Source organism: Panthera leo, chromosome F2 (genome assembly GCF_018350215.1).
Source record: "Panthera leo isolate Ple1 chromosome F2, P.leo_Ple1_pat1.1, whole genome shotgun sequence".
NCBI classification, from domain to species: domain Eukaryota; kingdom Metazoa; phylum Chordata; class Mammalia; order Carnivora; family Felidae; genus Panthera; species Panthera leo.
In genome coordinates, this window is record NC_056695.1 from 63,739,268 (window position 1) to 63,753,217 (window position 13,950).

The 13,950-nt window shown below is 38.1% G+C and overlaps 1 protein-coding gene across 6 annotated transcripts in view; it reads left to right on the top strand.

The window, feature by feature from the left end:
• COL14A1 (collagen type XIV alpha 1 chain) overlaps positions 1–13,950 on the top strand; it is a 211,852-nt gene that overhangs the window by 149,576 nt on the left and 48,326 nt on the right. For all 6 annotated transcript variants that reach the window (XM_042923826.1, XM_042923825.1, XM_042923829.1 and 3 more), the window contains 4 exons: positions 5,891–5,944; positions 9,282–9,377; positions 10,547–10,600; positions 11,003–11,056. In XM_042923826.1, the coding sequence (XP_042779760.1) occupies positions 5,891–5,944; positions 9,282–9,377; positions 10,547–10,600; positions 11,003–11,056 (258 nt within the window). The remainder of the gene's footprint in view (positions 1–5,890; positions 5,945–9,281; positions 9,378–10,546; positions 10,601–11,002; positions 11,057–13,950) is intronic.

Consider the following 13,950-nt stretch of genomic DNA (forward strand, 5'->3'; position numbering starts at 1 on the left):
AGATGTTAATATAAGAGAATAATAAGCCTCCTGTCTTGCTCAAAATTTTTAATATTGACCTCAATTAAAGCAGTCAGACAACTTTCCAAACTAATAAACAGGAAGATCTTGGTTTCAAGATCCCTTTGTCTTTAGTGATCTGAAGTTTCACCACAGTATGTTTGGTGTGGGGTTTTCATGTTATTATTCTGCCATTTTGGAAAATTTATGACTTCATGGCTTGAATACCAGTGTTCTCATTAAATTTGGAGTTTTCTTAGTCATTATCTCTTTGAAGATTGCCTCTCTCCTGTCATCTCTATTATGTTTTTCTGAAACTCAATTAGAAGTACATTGTAACTTCTCATTTTACTGTCATGTCTCTTAACCTTTTTTACTTATTTCTCCTTGTGTTTCCAGGATTCATTCTGTGTAGTTTCTTCAAATTTACCTTCTGGTGTACTCTATGTTTAGCTATGTGTCATGTACTATTTAACCTATCCATTGTATTTCTGATCTTGATGGTAATATTTAGCATATCTAGAAATTCTGTTTGGTTCCTTTTCAAAACTTCTGGGCATTTCTTTTTGGTTGTTGTTTGTTTGTTTCAGGAGAATAATTTAGTGATTCATTACTTACATATAACACCCAGTGCTCATCACAACAAGTGCCTTCCTTACCACTCATCACCAATTTAGCCCATCCCCCACCCACCTCCCTCCATCAATTCCCAGTTTGTTCTTTATTGTTAAGAGTCTCTTATGGTTTGCTTCCCTCTTTTTCCCCTCGTCCCATATGTTCATCTGTTTTGTTTCCTAAATTCCACATTTGAGTGAAATCATACGGTATTTGTTCTTTTCTGGCTCACTTATTTCACTTAGCATAATACACTCTAACTCTATCAGCATTGTTGCAAATGGCAAGATTTCATTTTTTCATGACTGAGCAATATTCCATTGTGTGTGTGTGTGTGTGTGTGTGTGTGTGTGTGTGTGTGTGTGTATTAATTATCTTTATCTATTCATCAGTTGATGGACGCTTGGGCTCTTTCTATAGTTTGACTATTGTTATAATGCTGCTATAAACATTGTGGTGCATGTACTCCTTTGAATCTGTATTTTTGTACCCTTTGGGTAAATACCTAGTAGTGCAATTGCTGGGTTGTAGAGTAGTTCTATTTTTAACTTTTTGAGGAACTTCCATACTGTTTTCCAGAATGGCTGCACCAGTTTGTGTTCCCACTAACAATGTAAGAGGGTTCCCCTTTCTCTGCCTCCCTGCCAACATCTGTTGTTTTCTGAGTTGTTAATTTTAGCCATTCTGACAGGTGTGAGGTGGTATCTCATTGTGGTTTTGATTTGTATTTCCATGATGATGAGTGATGTTGAGCATCTTTTCATGTGTCTTTCAGCCGTCTGTATGTCTTCTTTGGAAAAATGTCTATTCATGTTTTCTTCAAACCTTGTGGGCATTTCTGTAGTATTTCTTCTTTTGTAACACATCAAAACTATTTTTTTCTTTCAGTATTTTAAATACAGTTTATTTTTTTAATCTGATCATTTCAATATCTGCATTGTATGTGGTTCTGATTCTGCCATTTTTTTCCTGCTGATGTTATTCATGGTATCTTGTTTTCACATGTATTTTGTGAATTTTTTTTTGGGTGGGGGGTGTATATTGGAGTTTCATTAGATCCTGACAGGCAATGTGAATTCTGTCTCTAGATTGTATGAGAATCAGCTTCTGTGTAATATTCTTTAGTAGAAATGTTTCTTTCTCCTCCCATAGCTAAATTGGAAACAACATCTTTGTCATCCACCTGCTAGTTTTGGGGTTTTTTTTTTCCTAGCTGATTCACAGTGCAGCCTTACAAATTCCTCAGCTTTAAAGAACATTTAATTTTCCACCCTGCCCCCACTTATCATAGGCCCTAGTTCACATTTCCGTGCTTTGTGTGAGCTTTAAAATACAAACTTTGCAGCAAACCTGAACCATTTTCCCCATGCTCCCCCAGGGTGATCTCCGTGCACATGTCTGCTTCTCTGTTTTTGTTTGTTTGTTTGTTTCTTCTTCATTCCTAGTGCTTATCCATTCAGTTCTTAATTATAATAATGTTTATTTTATTTTAAGCAGCATTAATAAGCTTTTTTAGCTGGAGGGTTTTCACATTTTTTTCATCTGTGATACTGCTGGAACAAGTTATAAAATATTTACATATGACTTAGAGTCAAACTTTGGAATGAGGAAAAGAGCAGCAGAGAAGCAAATGGGAAGAGTTGAGCTCTGACTTGGAGAGAAAGATGTAAATTAGGAAAAAAACTATTAAAATATTTGAATGTTTAAAGTATAATAAACTATACTTTTATAGTTTATAATATAACTTATAAACTATTCAAGAGATAGTATCCCAAACAATATGCAATAAGCCCCATCTAATGATTTAACATAGTTGTGATTATTTTCTCATTCAAGAATTTCCACAATGGTGTTTTGTGCCAAGAAAGCTATAAGAGAGCTACAAGAAGGCATGGGTGAAAGAACCACATTTCCTTGGCCTAGACTAATAACCCTTTTTTATTAAAAGGATAGAAGTTAACATCCAAAAAAATATGTTGAATTCTTATGTGCTCAGTGATGAAGATTAGGGATAAGGTACAAAGTAAGTTCGAAATATAAAAAGGTTTGGGGTGCCGGGGTGGCTCAGTTGATTAAGCGCCAGACTTCAGCTCAGGTCATGATCTTATGGTTTATGGGTTCGAGCCCCACGTCAGGCTCTGTGCTGACAGGTCAGAGCCTGGAGCCTGCTTCGGATTCTGTGTCTCCCTCTCTCTCTGCCCCTCCCCTGCTTGTGCTCTATCTCTCTCTCTCTCTCTCTCTCAAAAAATAAATAAACATTAAAAAATTTTTAAAAAAAGAAAAGAAATATAAAAAGGTTCTAGGCTTTTAGACGTGGTGCCTTTGATGTGAATATCCATGAGTCACTGGAACAAAACCTGTAGTTAAAAACCAATCATTGAAAATGCGCAGACAAGAAGAGTGGTGCCAGAATGGTATATTAATTGGGGTGCATTGGGCTTGCTGCAAGGAACATACAATATGACTGACACAGTGGTGTAAACCATTGGGACATTGAGACATTTATTGTTCTCACAGCAAAAGCTGTAGAGGTGGATGATCCCAAGGCAAATGTGGCTGCTCAACAAATTCATCAAGGACCAAGCTTGTCCCAGCTCCCCAGTTTCCTTTCGATAGGCCTGTGGCCTCTTCATCAAATTGGCCCAAAGTGTTTAATGTGCCCATTCTTGGGTGCAGAAAGGGGGCTGGGCAAGCAAATCTATCTTCTTTAGCCCTTACAGTAGGAGAAATAAAATGGAGAAGGGAGTCAGGAAAGATTCTTTGGTAGCCAATCAACAGTCTGCCACTCTGGGGAAAAAGATTTGCATCTCATAACAGTGAAAGGTGTGGTATCCAAATATATGAAGAATTTCTGCACAATAAAAAGAAGAAGACACTCAGCCCATTAGAGTATATATAACAGGTAAAGAATATAAATAGGGAGTCGCATTGAGATAAAATGCAAATGGGCAAATGTTATGAAAAGATGTTCTGTGATAGTAGTTTCAAGGGAAGTGAAAATTCAAATAAGAGTAAAATATTATTTTTACCTTAGTTTGGTCAAAATGTAAAGTTTGACAATATTATAGGAGAGGAAAAATAATTTTCCCTCTACCCTTCTGGGTTCTTGGCTAAGATACCCCTGTTATAAAAAGACAGACGAACAGGAGAAAAACAGTCAAGAGTTTAATAAGACATGTATCTCTTGAATACATGGGAGATACCCAGGAAAGCTGAGGAGCCCCCCAGGGTAGCTGAAGCCATCACTTTCAATGTCTTCTTCAGCTAAAGAGACAAAAAGGTGTTGGGGGTGGGGATTATTACCAGGAATGGTATAGCAAATGAGGGTGAGGCTGATGTGCAGACCCAAGTCTCTGCTTTCTTCATAAGTAAGTTTCTAGAGATTTAGAGGCATCCCTTCCTTCCTGGTAAAAAAAAGAGAAATGGAAATTTCCCTTATAAATGTAAATGCATAAATATAAATGTCTCTTATCAAACTTTTACTAGGTTTTTGGTTTTCAGGGTTTCTCCTGAGTTTCTTAAGTAATCAGACTAAAATAATCCTTATGCCAGAGAGGCATACTGTGAAGTACCAAATCCCACTCCCCTTCAGTATCAAGTGGTGACTAAGGTTTAGAGAAGCAGGAACTCTCTTAAACTCTTGGTCGACGAACTAAGTAGCACAGCTCTTTTGGAGCACAGCTGGAAAATATATCTGCTGATCTGCACATTTCATTTATAATTCTACTTGTTGATATACTAAATATTAACATTTGTTCTTAAATATTGAGGTTTATATTTAAGGGATGTATAAGGATGTTAATTATAGAACTGTTTAAACAGCAAAAAAAAAAAAATGTGCAAAAAACCCCCTACATTTCCCATAAAGAAGAATGGTTAGACAATTATATAATCCAAGGTTTGGACAACTATGCAACTCATTCAGAATGAGCTAAATCATATGTTATGTCATGGGAAAAATCTCCAAAATACATGAAGTTAAAATATGTAAGTAAAATATGAGAAATATGTAAAAAGTGTGATATCATGTATGTAAATTCTAATACATCATGTAATAGCACAAAAATACTATAGGCAATATTCTCTATAGATACATGTACACATAAAATGCAATTTTATAATTGTATTTTAAAAGTCTGGAAAATAAGCAACCTGGTGTTATTGAGGAGGGGAGTGAATTTAAGTGGTGAAAACAAGTTGGAAGAAACCTTGAAAGGTCTCCTGATCATTCTTTCCCCACGTGCTGTAAGCATTCCACTGATGGTAACAAAGCGCTTTCTGGTAGTTGCATACGTAGCAGGAAATGAATTAGAATCACACACTGAGAAAGTTATTCTATTTTTAATGAGCTTGTAACCCTTCTGCTCAGGTGAAAGAGATATTCTGTATTCTTACTCACCTCCCTTTTTAACAGAGCAAGTCCATGGCTCGCAGACTTCAATAGGAACAAAATCTAGCTAAATTTAATAGCATTATTTATAGTATATTTTTAAGGTTACCTTCTATTCTTAATAAGTAATACATTTTCCCCTTAACTTTAGAACTATAATGTTTGCTTTTAAGATCAGATTTAAGTGAAATAGTGAGTCAGTTGAAAAATAGAGTATAAATGGACATATGTATTTATGCACATATATACAAAGACTGTGTTCACAAAGAATACATATACACATACTTACATATGTACATATGTATGTACATATATATCTAGATAAAGAAAATGCTATTAAGTAATTATGCAGATGATACATTAATAGGGCAAAAATATTAGGGAAATTCAAATAACTGAAGTTTCAGTAACACTAATTAGCCTTTTACGGTGTAAATAAAATTAAATTGTTACTATTTTTATAGTATATAATAATATATGGTATATATATCTTTTATAATTTAATTGAAGAACTCAAAGTTGTGGTATAAGACACACGCAATTTTAGATTAGCAGTGTACTTTATTATTTTGCAGTGTACTTTAATTTTATTATTTGCATCCATTAATAGCAGTAGTCTTACACACTGAAGTCCCAAATACTGTAAGTTTTTTTAATTTGAAAGGATTTGGCATTGAAAGCTTTCTCAAAGTATGAGATCATCAGCAGGAAGAGGGGAGTCTGGCAGGTTTTCAGTAAAGGATCATAATGAACATATACCATTACACAATGAGCTGGCCTTTATTCAAAATAAGAAATTACATAATCCATATTATTGAGGAAAATGGATGAAATATGCTGCTTTAAGACTTGTCTTTGTGCTAATAGTTAACATCTGTTTGCCAGGGTGGTCCAGGACTCCGAGGACCAAAGGGCCAACGCGGTGACCAGGGTCCAAAGGTAATGTTCTTTCTGTCTCTCTGCATCTCTGTCTCTCATAACTGGCAATAATGTAATTTTGGAGCCTAGTACCATCTACCCTTTGTGATCCAAAACTCATTATATTTTTATGAAAGTTGTATCTCAGTCTTTTCCCTTATTCTTAAAGACTTGATTTTTTTCATAAAAATATTTAATAACTTAGTAAAAGAAAGGTTTGTTTCTGGGTCAAAAATCGGATGTCGATGTTCTGAGTGGTTTAGTTTCCAAGGTAGTATTCCCTCGTGTGTGTTCTGCTCTTCCTCGACCTGCAACAAAGTAAGGAGAAAACTGAATCACAACTAGGGAGCACTGCATCCCAGGTGATTTCTCAAGTTTTAGAGTCCTCCTCCCTCCCCACTATGTATAATCAAACACACAACTCTATTTTCCTTTCTCGCTGCCCAGGGCCACCAACTGTGCTGGTTTAGGCCATGCACTGCACAAAGGCACCAGCTAAGAAGGCCAAACCATGCCAAGCCATGTCCAGGGACACGTTTTACTACTTTGCACAAAGGTGCCCTAAGGGATGGGCAGGAGCCCAGTCAGTAATTGAATTCAGGCCTCACCATCTTCTACCTGGCCTTTGGCAAATCTTATAACTGGTCTCCTGGCTCTAGTAATTTTGATTTTCTGACTGATTCTTCACATCTGCCCCCAGATTTATTTCTTTAAATTTCTGATAGGTCATATCATACTTTTAAACTTGTAGTCATATGTTATTGCCTTGAGAATACAATTCACCTTCCTTGGCACAGCATTCAAGGCCCTCTATTATTTGACTCCTTGTTTCATGTTCACCCTGTCGCCCCACATGATCTCCCCTCCACCCACCTTGCTTGACTCACTGACTTGTTTGGTCACTTACTAAATTTGCATGGTATTTATTCATGGTGAAGAGAACATTGCAAAAATGTTTACTATAAAATTGGAAACAAATGAAGCAAGGTGAGAGATAATATGGGGTGGGGGGGAAGAAGTAAATGAAAGAAGACTGAGAATAATCAAGCACTAGTCAACTCAAAACTCAGTCCATGAGATATCTCCTTTTTTGTTTGTTGAAATTTCTGAGATTGTGACACATATCTTAGGCATAGACTTGATGTTTCTTATGGTGCTACAAGGAAGGCTAGTGATTTGAGGGCCTCTTCTCAGACAGCAATACAGTGGGTCTTCCTCGGTTCCACCCCAGGGCAGTGCCCAAGAGCCCATGTACATTCTGGCTTCCTGTTCCCATTGGGATCCCAGCACAATCCCATTGTCTTTCCAACATTCCCTCTGGATGGTGTTTCTGATCATGAAGACACATTAGGAGTTCAAAGATGTTTGATGATCCCAACATTTACCCCTTACCTCTAATAATCCATTTATTAGACCACTGGACCACTACTGATGTGGCTATTTTTATATAATGATATTGATGAATCACAGATACAAATATGAAGTGGTTTTAGGAAAAGATCTTGTTGGACAAAGGATGCTCACATGTCCACCAATGTGGTAGTGGAGGAACAGATAAAGTATACCTTCCACATGGAAAGCCCCACTCTGTATTATTTTCCATTTTGTGGCTCCATATTTCAGTTGTAGCAAGCAGATAAAAAGAATTTAGAACCACAAAGCAGCCATGCTGTTGATCTCTCTGAGTTGTCTTTGTCTCCTACCGTCCAGAATGAAATGAGACCCTTATTTGCTGCCTTTCTGCTCCATTCTCCATTCCTCAGTATATTTAAGTGACATATGATTAAATGATTGCAAGTATTAACTAATATTTGTCAATTACCAGCTTGTCTCTTCCATATTTTTAAATCTAGCTACCTTGGTCTCCCCTCCTGTTATATACTATGTTTCTTTTAAGAATAGTTTTCATTCAGTTTCTGCATTCTACTTATAAAATAGTTCCTTTTTTTTTTTTTTGGTGCATAAATGTTCATAGCGCCTTTATTCACAATAGCAAAAAACTGAAAACAATTCAAGTATTCACCTGCAGGTGGATGAACAATTTTCTATATTCATGCAGTGGATACTACTCACAAATCAAAAGGAACAGACTATGGAAACATGCAATGAAATGTATGAACCTCAGCAACACTCTGCCACACAAAAGAGGCAAGAACCAATGAAGTGTATAGTGTATAATTCCATTTCTGTACAACCAGCATCATACTTAACCTGCAGATGATTTCTGTTCCTATAAGAATTCTGTAAAATTGTCATGAAGGCCACCAATTACCTCCTTGTAATCCAATCCGCAGGCTATGGTTTAATTCCTGTCTTACTTGAGATCTCTACAGCATCCGGCATGGTTGAACACCTCTCTCTTTGAAATGTTCTCCCCCTTTGGCCTTTCCTACACTGCTCTTTCTTCTTCTCCCTTCTACCCACTTTTCATCTCATAACCTCACCCACAAACACACGTTGAACTACTCCAAAATCCAATCCGGCTCAGATCTCTCTTGATCCCCAGACTACTGGACATGTCCCCATGGCTATTCCCATGCACCTAGAACTTAGACTGCACTCGTTATTTATCCCCACTTCTGTATTGCTTGTCTCAAGTAATGGAATCGTCAGTCTCCCATTTAATACGATACCCAGGTGTTGGAAGTCTTAACTTATACTAGTTTTCCCTGGAGTCACAGAACCAGAGAGGGGAAGGAAGAGGTTGAGGTAGTTTTTCTGGATTGGAGATTACAGAGGTGGTATAGCTTTAGCTAAACCACAAGGTCCAAACTACAGAAATAACAGTTGCTGATGTGAAGGAGTGCCTGATCCCGAGAAGAAAGAAAATCAAGTAATATTGCGCTGAGGACAGGTCATTAAGCAGACAGTCAAGAGGCACAGAGCGGTGGTGGGATCAAGGTGAGGAAGAAAGGGACTGGGTGCAAAGTCTTCAGTAATGTAGGCGTGCCCCTGAGGTGAGTGGCTGACAGCTGTGGAGGTGGAGAGAACGTAGGTCAGCTAGATGGTATGAACCTGCACAGACCAGGAGGGTGGTCTTGAAACACTTCTGTCTTTTGGATTTGTTATGGAGTATGGGGGGTCTAGTTACTCACATAGTTGGCACAGCTTTCTTATTTATGGAAGCAAACAATTAAAGTTGCAGCAACCCCTATGTGTTTACTCTTTTGGTTTCCTGATGACATCTTACCTGGGAGGTGCACCCTTTGAAGCATGTTGTCTTGCCATCCTATCAGTGTTCTGTGTCTTAGGGAAATTTATTTAAAGAAATAAATCATAAGTGCTCTAAGCAGAAATATCTTTTGAGTACTGAGCATCTAACTTACCTCTGGAATAACTTTTTTCTCTTGTGTTCCAGGGACCAGAGGGCCCTCGGGGTGAAATAGGCCTTCCGGGACCTCAGGGTCCCCCTGGACCCCAAGGACCAAGTGGTCTGTCCATTCAGGGAATGCCTGTGAGTTGTGTGTAGACATTTGCGTGGATTGTATTGTGATCACTTTTTCATGAGTCACAGATGAACTTTTGTCTTCTATAACCTTTATAATGAGCCTCAGTTCCTTCCTACTCCTAAAAATAAAAATTGAGAAATGGAAGTAGTTACTGAGAGTTCATTCATCAGCCAGTTTTATTGTTATTCTTGTTAAATAGCGAGTGTCTTTTACAAATAGATGCCTCCACTCAGAGTAAGCATATCCATAAGCAATTTGTCTATAGAAGAGAATCAGGGCTGTGACATGTATTGTCCTTTTTCTTGTTGGATCAAGTCCTTAACAGATGGAATAAAATCTAGAAAGTAACAAATGCTACACAAATTTAGGTTGTTCATTATGTCTTTGTAGTAATCATGGATACAGATTCATCATTTATTTATGATTTTTATCTCAGTGGGCATCAAAGTACAACGCACTTAGTCGAAGTTTTAGATTATAGACAGTGTACTTTATCTAGGCACTTTGTAAAAGCTGTTCGTATCACTGAAAGCAAATATAATGCAACTTACTGGTTTTCATTAATCTTGCTAGGATCTAGGTTTAAAGATTAAAACCAACTTCTATTAATTAAAATTAATATTTGAAGCCAACAAGCCTTTTAAGCACACGTTTCACAATCTTTCTGGGCATACGATTGTATCTCCCTGGCTGAGAAGTTTTCTGCTCCAGGGTTATTTTCACATGTTAGAAAGCATTAGCATGCCAGATATGTAATTACTACTACTACTAAGCCTTTGGTAAGGTCTTGCTATGTGCCAGAGTCTGTGTTTGCTTCTCCATTTTTATATATTTCTAGCCAAAACGAAGCCAAAACTCTATAGATACGAACTTTAAAAATCTAAACCATAAATGGTATTGAACTGTCCAATCTCTCCTTCATCTATCTCCAGGATGGGCTTAGCTGTAGCAGACTGTATGTTCTGTGTTTGAACTGCTCTGCTGTATAAATGTTCAACTCCATAGGAATGCTTACGTACATGGGGTAGTGGATGTGAGAAGTGAAATATGCTGTATTGGATGTTAATGTAAAAGCAAGTTAGTGGTAAAAACGTTAGAACAGTCCATGGAGAAGATGAAGAGACTAAGAACTTACCCTATGTGAACTTAACCCTGTGTAATTTTGGATATTCAGGGAATGCCCGGTGCCAAAGGAGAAAAAGGAGAAACTGGCCTTCCTGGTCCACAGGTATTATTACTGTTATTATTATTATTATTATTATTATTATTATTATCGTCATCTGCTAAAAAGTGCTCTTAGGTCTAGAGCATTGCAAAGGGGCAAAATAAAGGCTGTCGCTTCTGAAGTCAGCTTTAATTTTAGCAATAGGTGGTTTCTGTATTAAAGACTGTTAGCCTGCATTCATTTATGTTAGCCCCCACTGAGCATCATACTGATGCTCTTGAGGACAAGCCTGGTGGGGGGGGGGGCAGAAATTTCTTTCCCATAAATAACTTCAGGGTTCTTCATTTGCCTTTATGCTATTAGGTTTGTTTGGAGGCCTTACTCTATTTCAGGGAAGCTGGGTGGAAAGGCAATTGATTGCCAATTTCCGTGACTCTGACTTCTTTTGGTCCTTGCTCTACCTAGGGTATTCCAGGAGGCATTGGTTCACCAGGACGTGATGGCTCTCCAGGCCAGAGGGTAAGGACCTGCCCGAGGTTGTTAGCACAGTAGATTCCTTACCAAGGCATTCTTTTCTATGCAACAAAATCAAACAAGGTTGTTTTTTCCCCCTTATTATCCCTTCTGTCTATCTATATCCTACTATCCTGTGTCTATTTCCCTATCTTCTATGTCCGTTAGTTTCATCAAAACCTGAGAACTTTTATCAAACCTTTCCAAATGAGCAACACCTTTTTCTGAATGTTCCCATAACCTGAATATAATTTGCACTGAATTGTGTGCATTGGTTTAGCAGATTTTCCCGTTCTTTTCAAATTCTCAAGGCATAAACATAAAGGAAGGATCATATAGGTTCATACGGATCATATAGGTTGAAATTTAAGTACTATGCTATCTACAGTATTTTTTATTTATTTAACAGTTGTCACTTATCCCTTCTTTTAACCTGTTCACATGGACAGCAGCGAAAGAAATTATAAGGATGGTCAGGAGAGGAATGAGTTAACACCCAGTGTTTGTTTAGCCAGCACATTTTCCCTGAGCCAGGTTTAAGGTTCTTATCCTCAAAGAATTTATAGTTCAGTGGAAGAAAATATCACCAAATAAGAAACTGTAATACATGCAATAATGGGGGTATTTGCAGAGCCTGATGAGAGTATTTACAAAGAATAGATAACTAAGCCAGACTTGGAGGGTTGGGAAAAGCTTCCTGGGGGAGGCACCATCAGGGCTGAGCCTCAAATGAGAGATAGAAATTAACCAGGTGCATGAGGATAGGAAAGCTACTGCAAGCAGAGAACAGCATGCACAAAGGTGTGGTGATGAAGAGAAGGCGGGGCATTTCCAGTATTGCAAAGAGCTCAGGGTGGCTGGAGAGTAGAGGACAGTGTGTGTATGTGTGCATGCTTATCATGTACGTACACACTCAGATCTGGGCAGATTGTCAAGAAATGAAGCTGTGGAAGTAAACACAAATTCAAGTAAATATTTTATTTTTAGGCTAAGAATTTTGTGCTTTATCAGGAAGCAATAGGAAGTCATTAAATTTTCAGCAATGGCTAGTCTTTCTTAAATGGTCTCTGATTTAGGATTCGGGTAGCTCCACAAATTCTGTCAAGACTGAATTATATGGAGTGGCAACTACTTGGATCCGATCCAATGAAGGACAACACATTTGGCATGCCCTGGTTATTGTTGGTACAACTTACCCACTGGGTTGGCAAATGACCGGCTGAAAGACTCACGTCTCTACTCAAACAAGATCCGCCTTTAGCTCAGGGTAGTTATACGGCTCAAGAATAAGGAAATTGTTTTTTCTATAGACATGTAGGTGTGGGGCCTTCAATTCCTTCCATGTTCTTTTTTTTTATTACATCAAACTTTCATTTGCTTAAAATCTGTTTAGTCTCTGCCCATTAAATGGAACTACTCAGTCTGTAAATCATATCCAAGTAACCGTATCTAAAGGAGGCATTCTCTATAAAAGTTAGATTTATGTAGGTTTCTTGTGAATGTACAAAGAGTGTCTAGAAGTATTTATATGTTTTGGCAAAGGGCTTAGGCTAAGATCCTGCTCCGTTGCACATCTAGGTTTTTTCGTGATTCCTGAAGCTCTGAAAATGGCAATTCTAAAGATTTGGTGCAGGGAATTTACTTGGTGTATCTATGCAGGGAGACGAGTCTTGGTAAAGAACTCCCAAATCAAACGTATCGTATTGGTGTTTGGATCATTTGGTTTGGGAATACTTTCTTTTAAAAATTCACTTTTTTTTCTTTTAAAGCTACTTTTTTTTTCTTTTTATACCAACACAGGCTTTTAATAAAAATTTTGCTATTCCTTCAAACATGTTTTCTTTTAGAGAATGAACAGCCTTAGAGCTGTAATAAAGTGATAAAATATCTACATGTGGATTTTATTGTCCTCCCTCCTTCAATCTGGAGGCAAAACTTTCAGAATGCATCCCATTCCTAGTTTGAAAAATTCTTGGATAGAAATGGACTTATTTCTAAGTAATCCACTTTTCGGGAGGTACTCATTCTTATAGGGTCATGTTTTAAAAATATTACACAAATTCTGTGACAATTGTTTTAGAAAAGGACAATGCTATTTCAGCGTATAATTTGAGGGGGTGCCGTTCACACAGAATAGAATATACTGGTGCCTCCTGGAATTGTGTAACATGGTTGCCCTGCTTGCAGGGGTGGGGGGACTGCCTATATCTTATTTAATAAGATATTACTTGGCACACATCTTACCTGAGGACATGCTATGTGCCATGTGCTGTGCTCAGCCTAGAGAGGGTTGTCCATTACTGCGACCACAGGGGAAGGATCCAGAAGAGGAGAGACTTTTAATAGCTAAAGGAGGCAATTCCTAGATCATCCACCTAGAGGTCAGGGAAGGATATGGTGGCGTCAGGGGCATGACACTTACCCTGGGCCGGGAAAATAAATGGGTGTTCCTCAGAGACAGTTGGAGAAGGAAGGACAAGTGGGTGAAAACAGTTACTTAGGTGGCTCTGATGTATTTAGTCAAATATCTGGGAGCTTAAGGAAAGTGAAACGTCCAAAGCGATGAGATAGTTACATAACAGCACTGTAAAGGAGGAGGTCCGGAACCAGTGTTCATGGCCATCGTGGCAGATCCGGACACAGAGCACCTTCATGAAGCACCGAGTCTCTCTGGAGCAGCAGCAGTATCTGGGTCTCTGTGGCTCGGCAGTGAGAGAGGGGTGTCGCTGAGAGCACTAAGGACAAAACTTGAGGATCATTCCTGCTCTGCTGCTGGCCATCTTCAAAGGCAAAGCTGCAATCAGAAAAAAATAAAATAAACAATAACAACCATGGTGTAGAACAGACTGAAAGCAAACGCTGGATGATGAAACTTCCCATTAAAATGCCTGGAAAGCCAC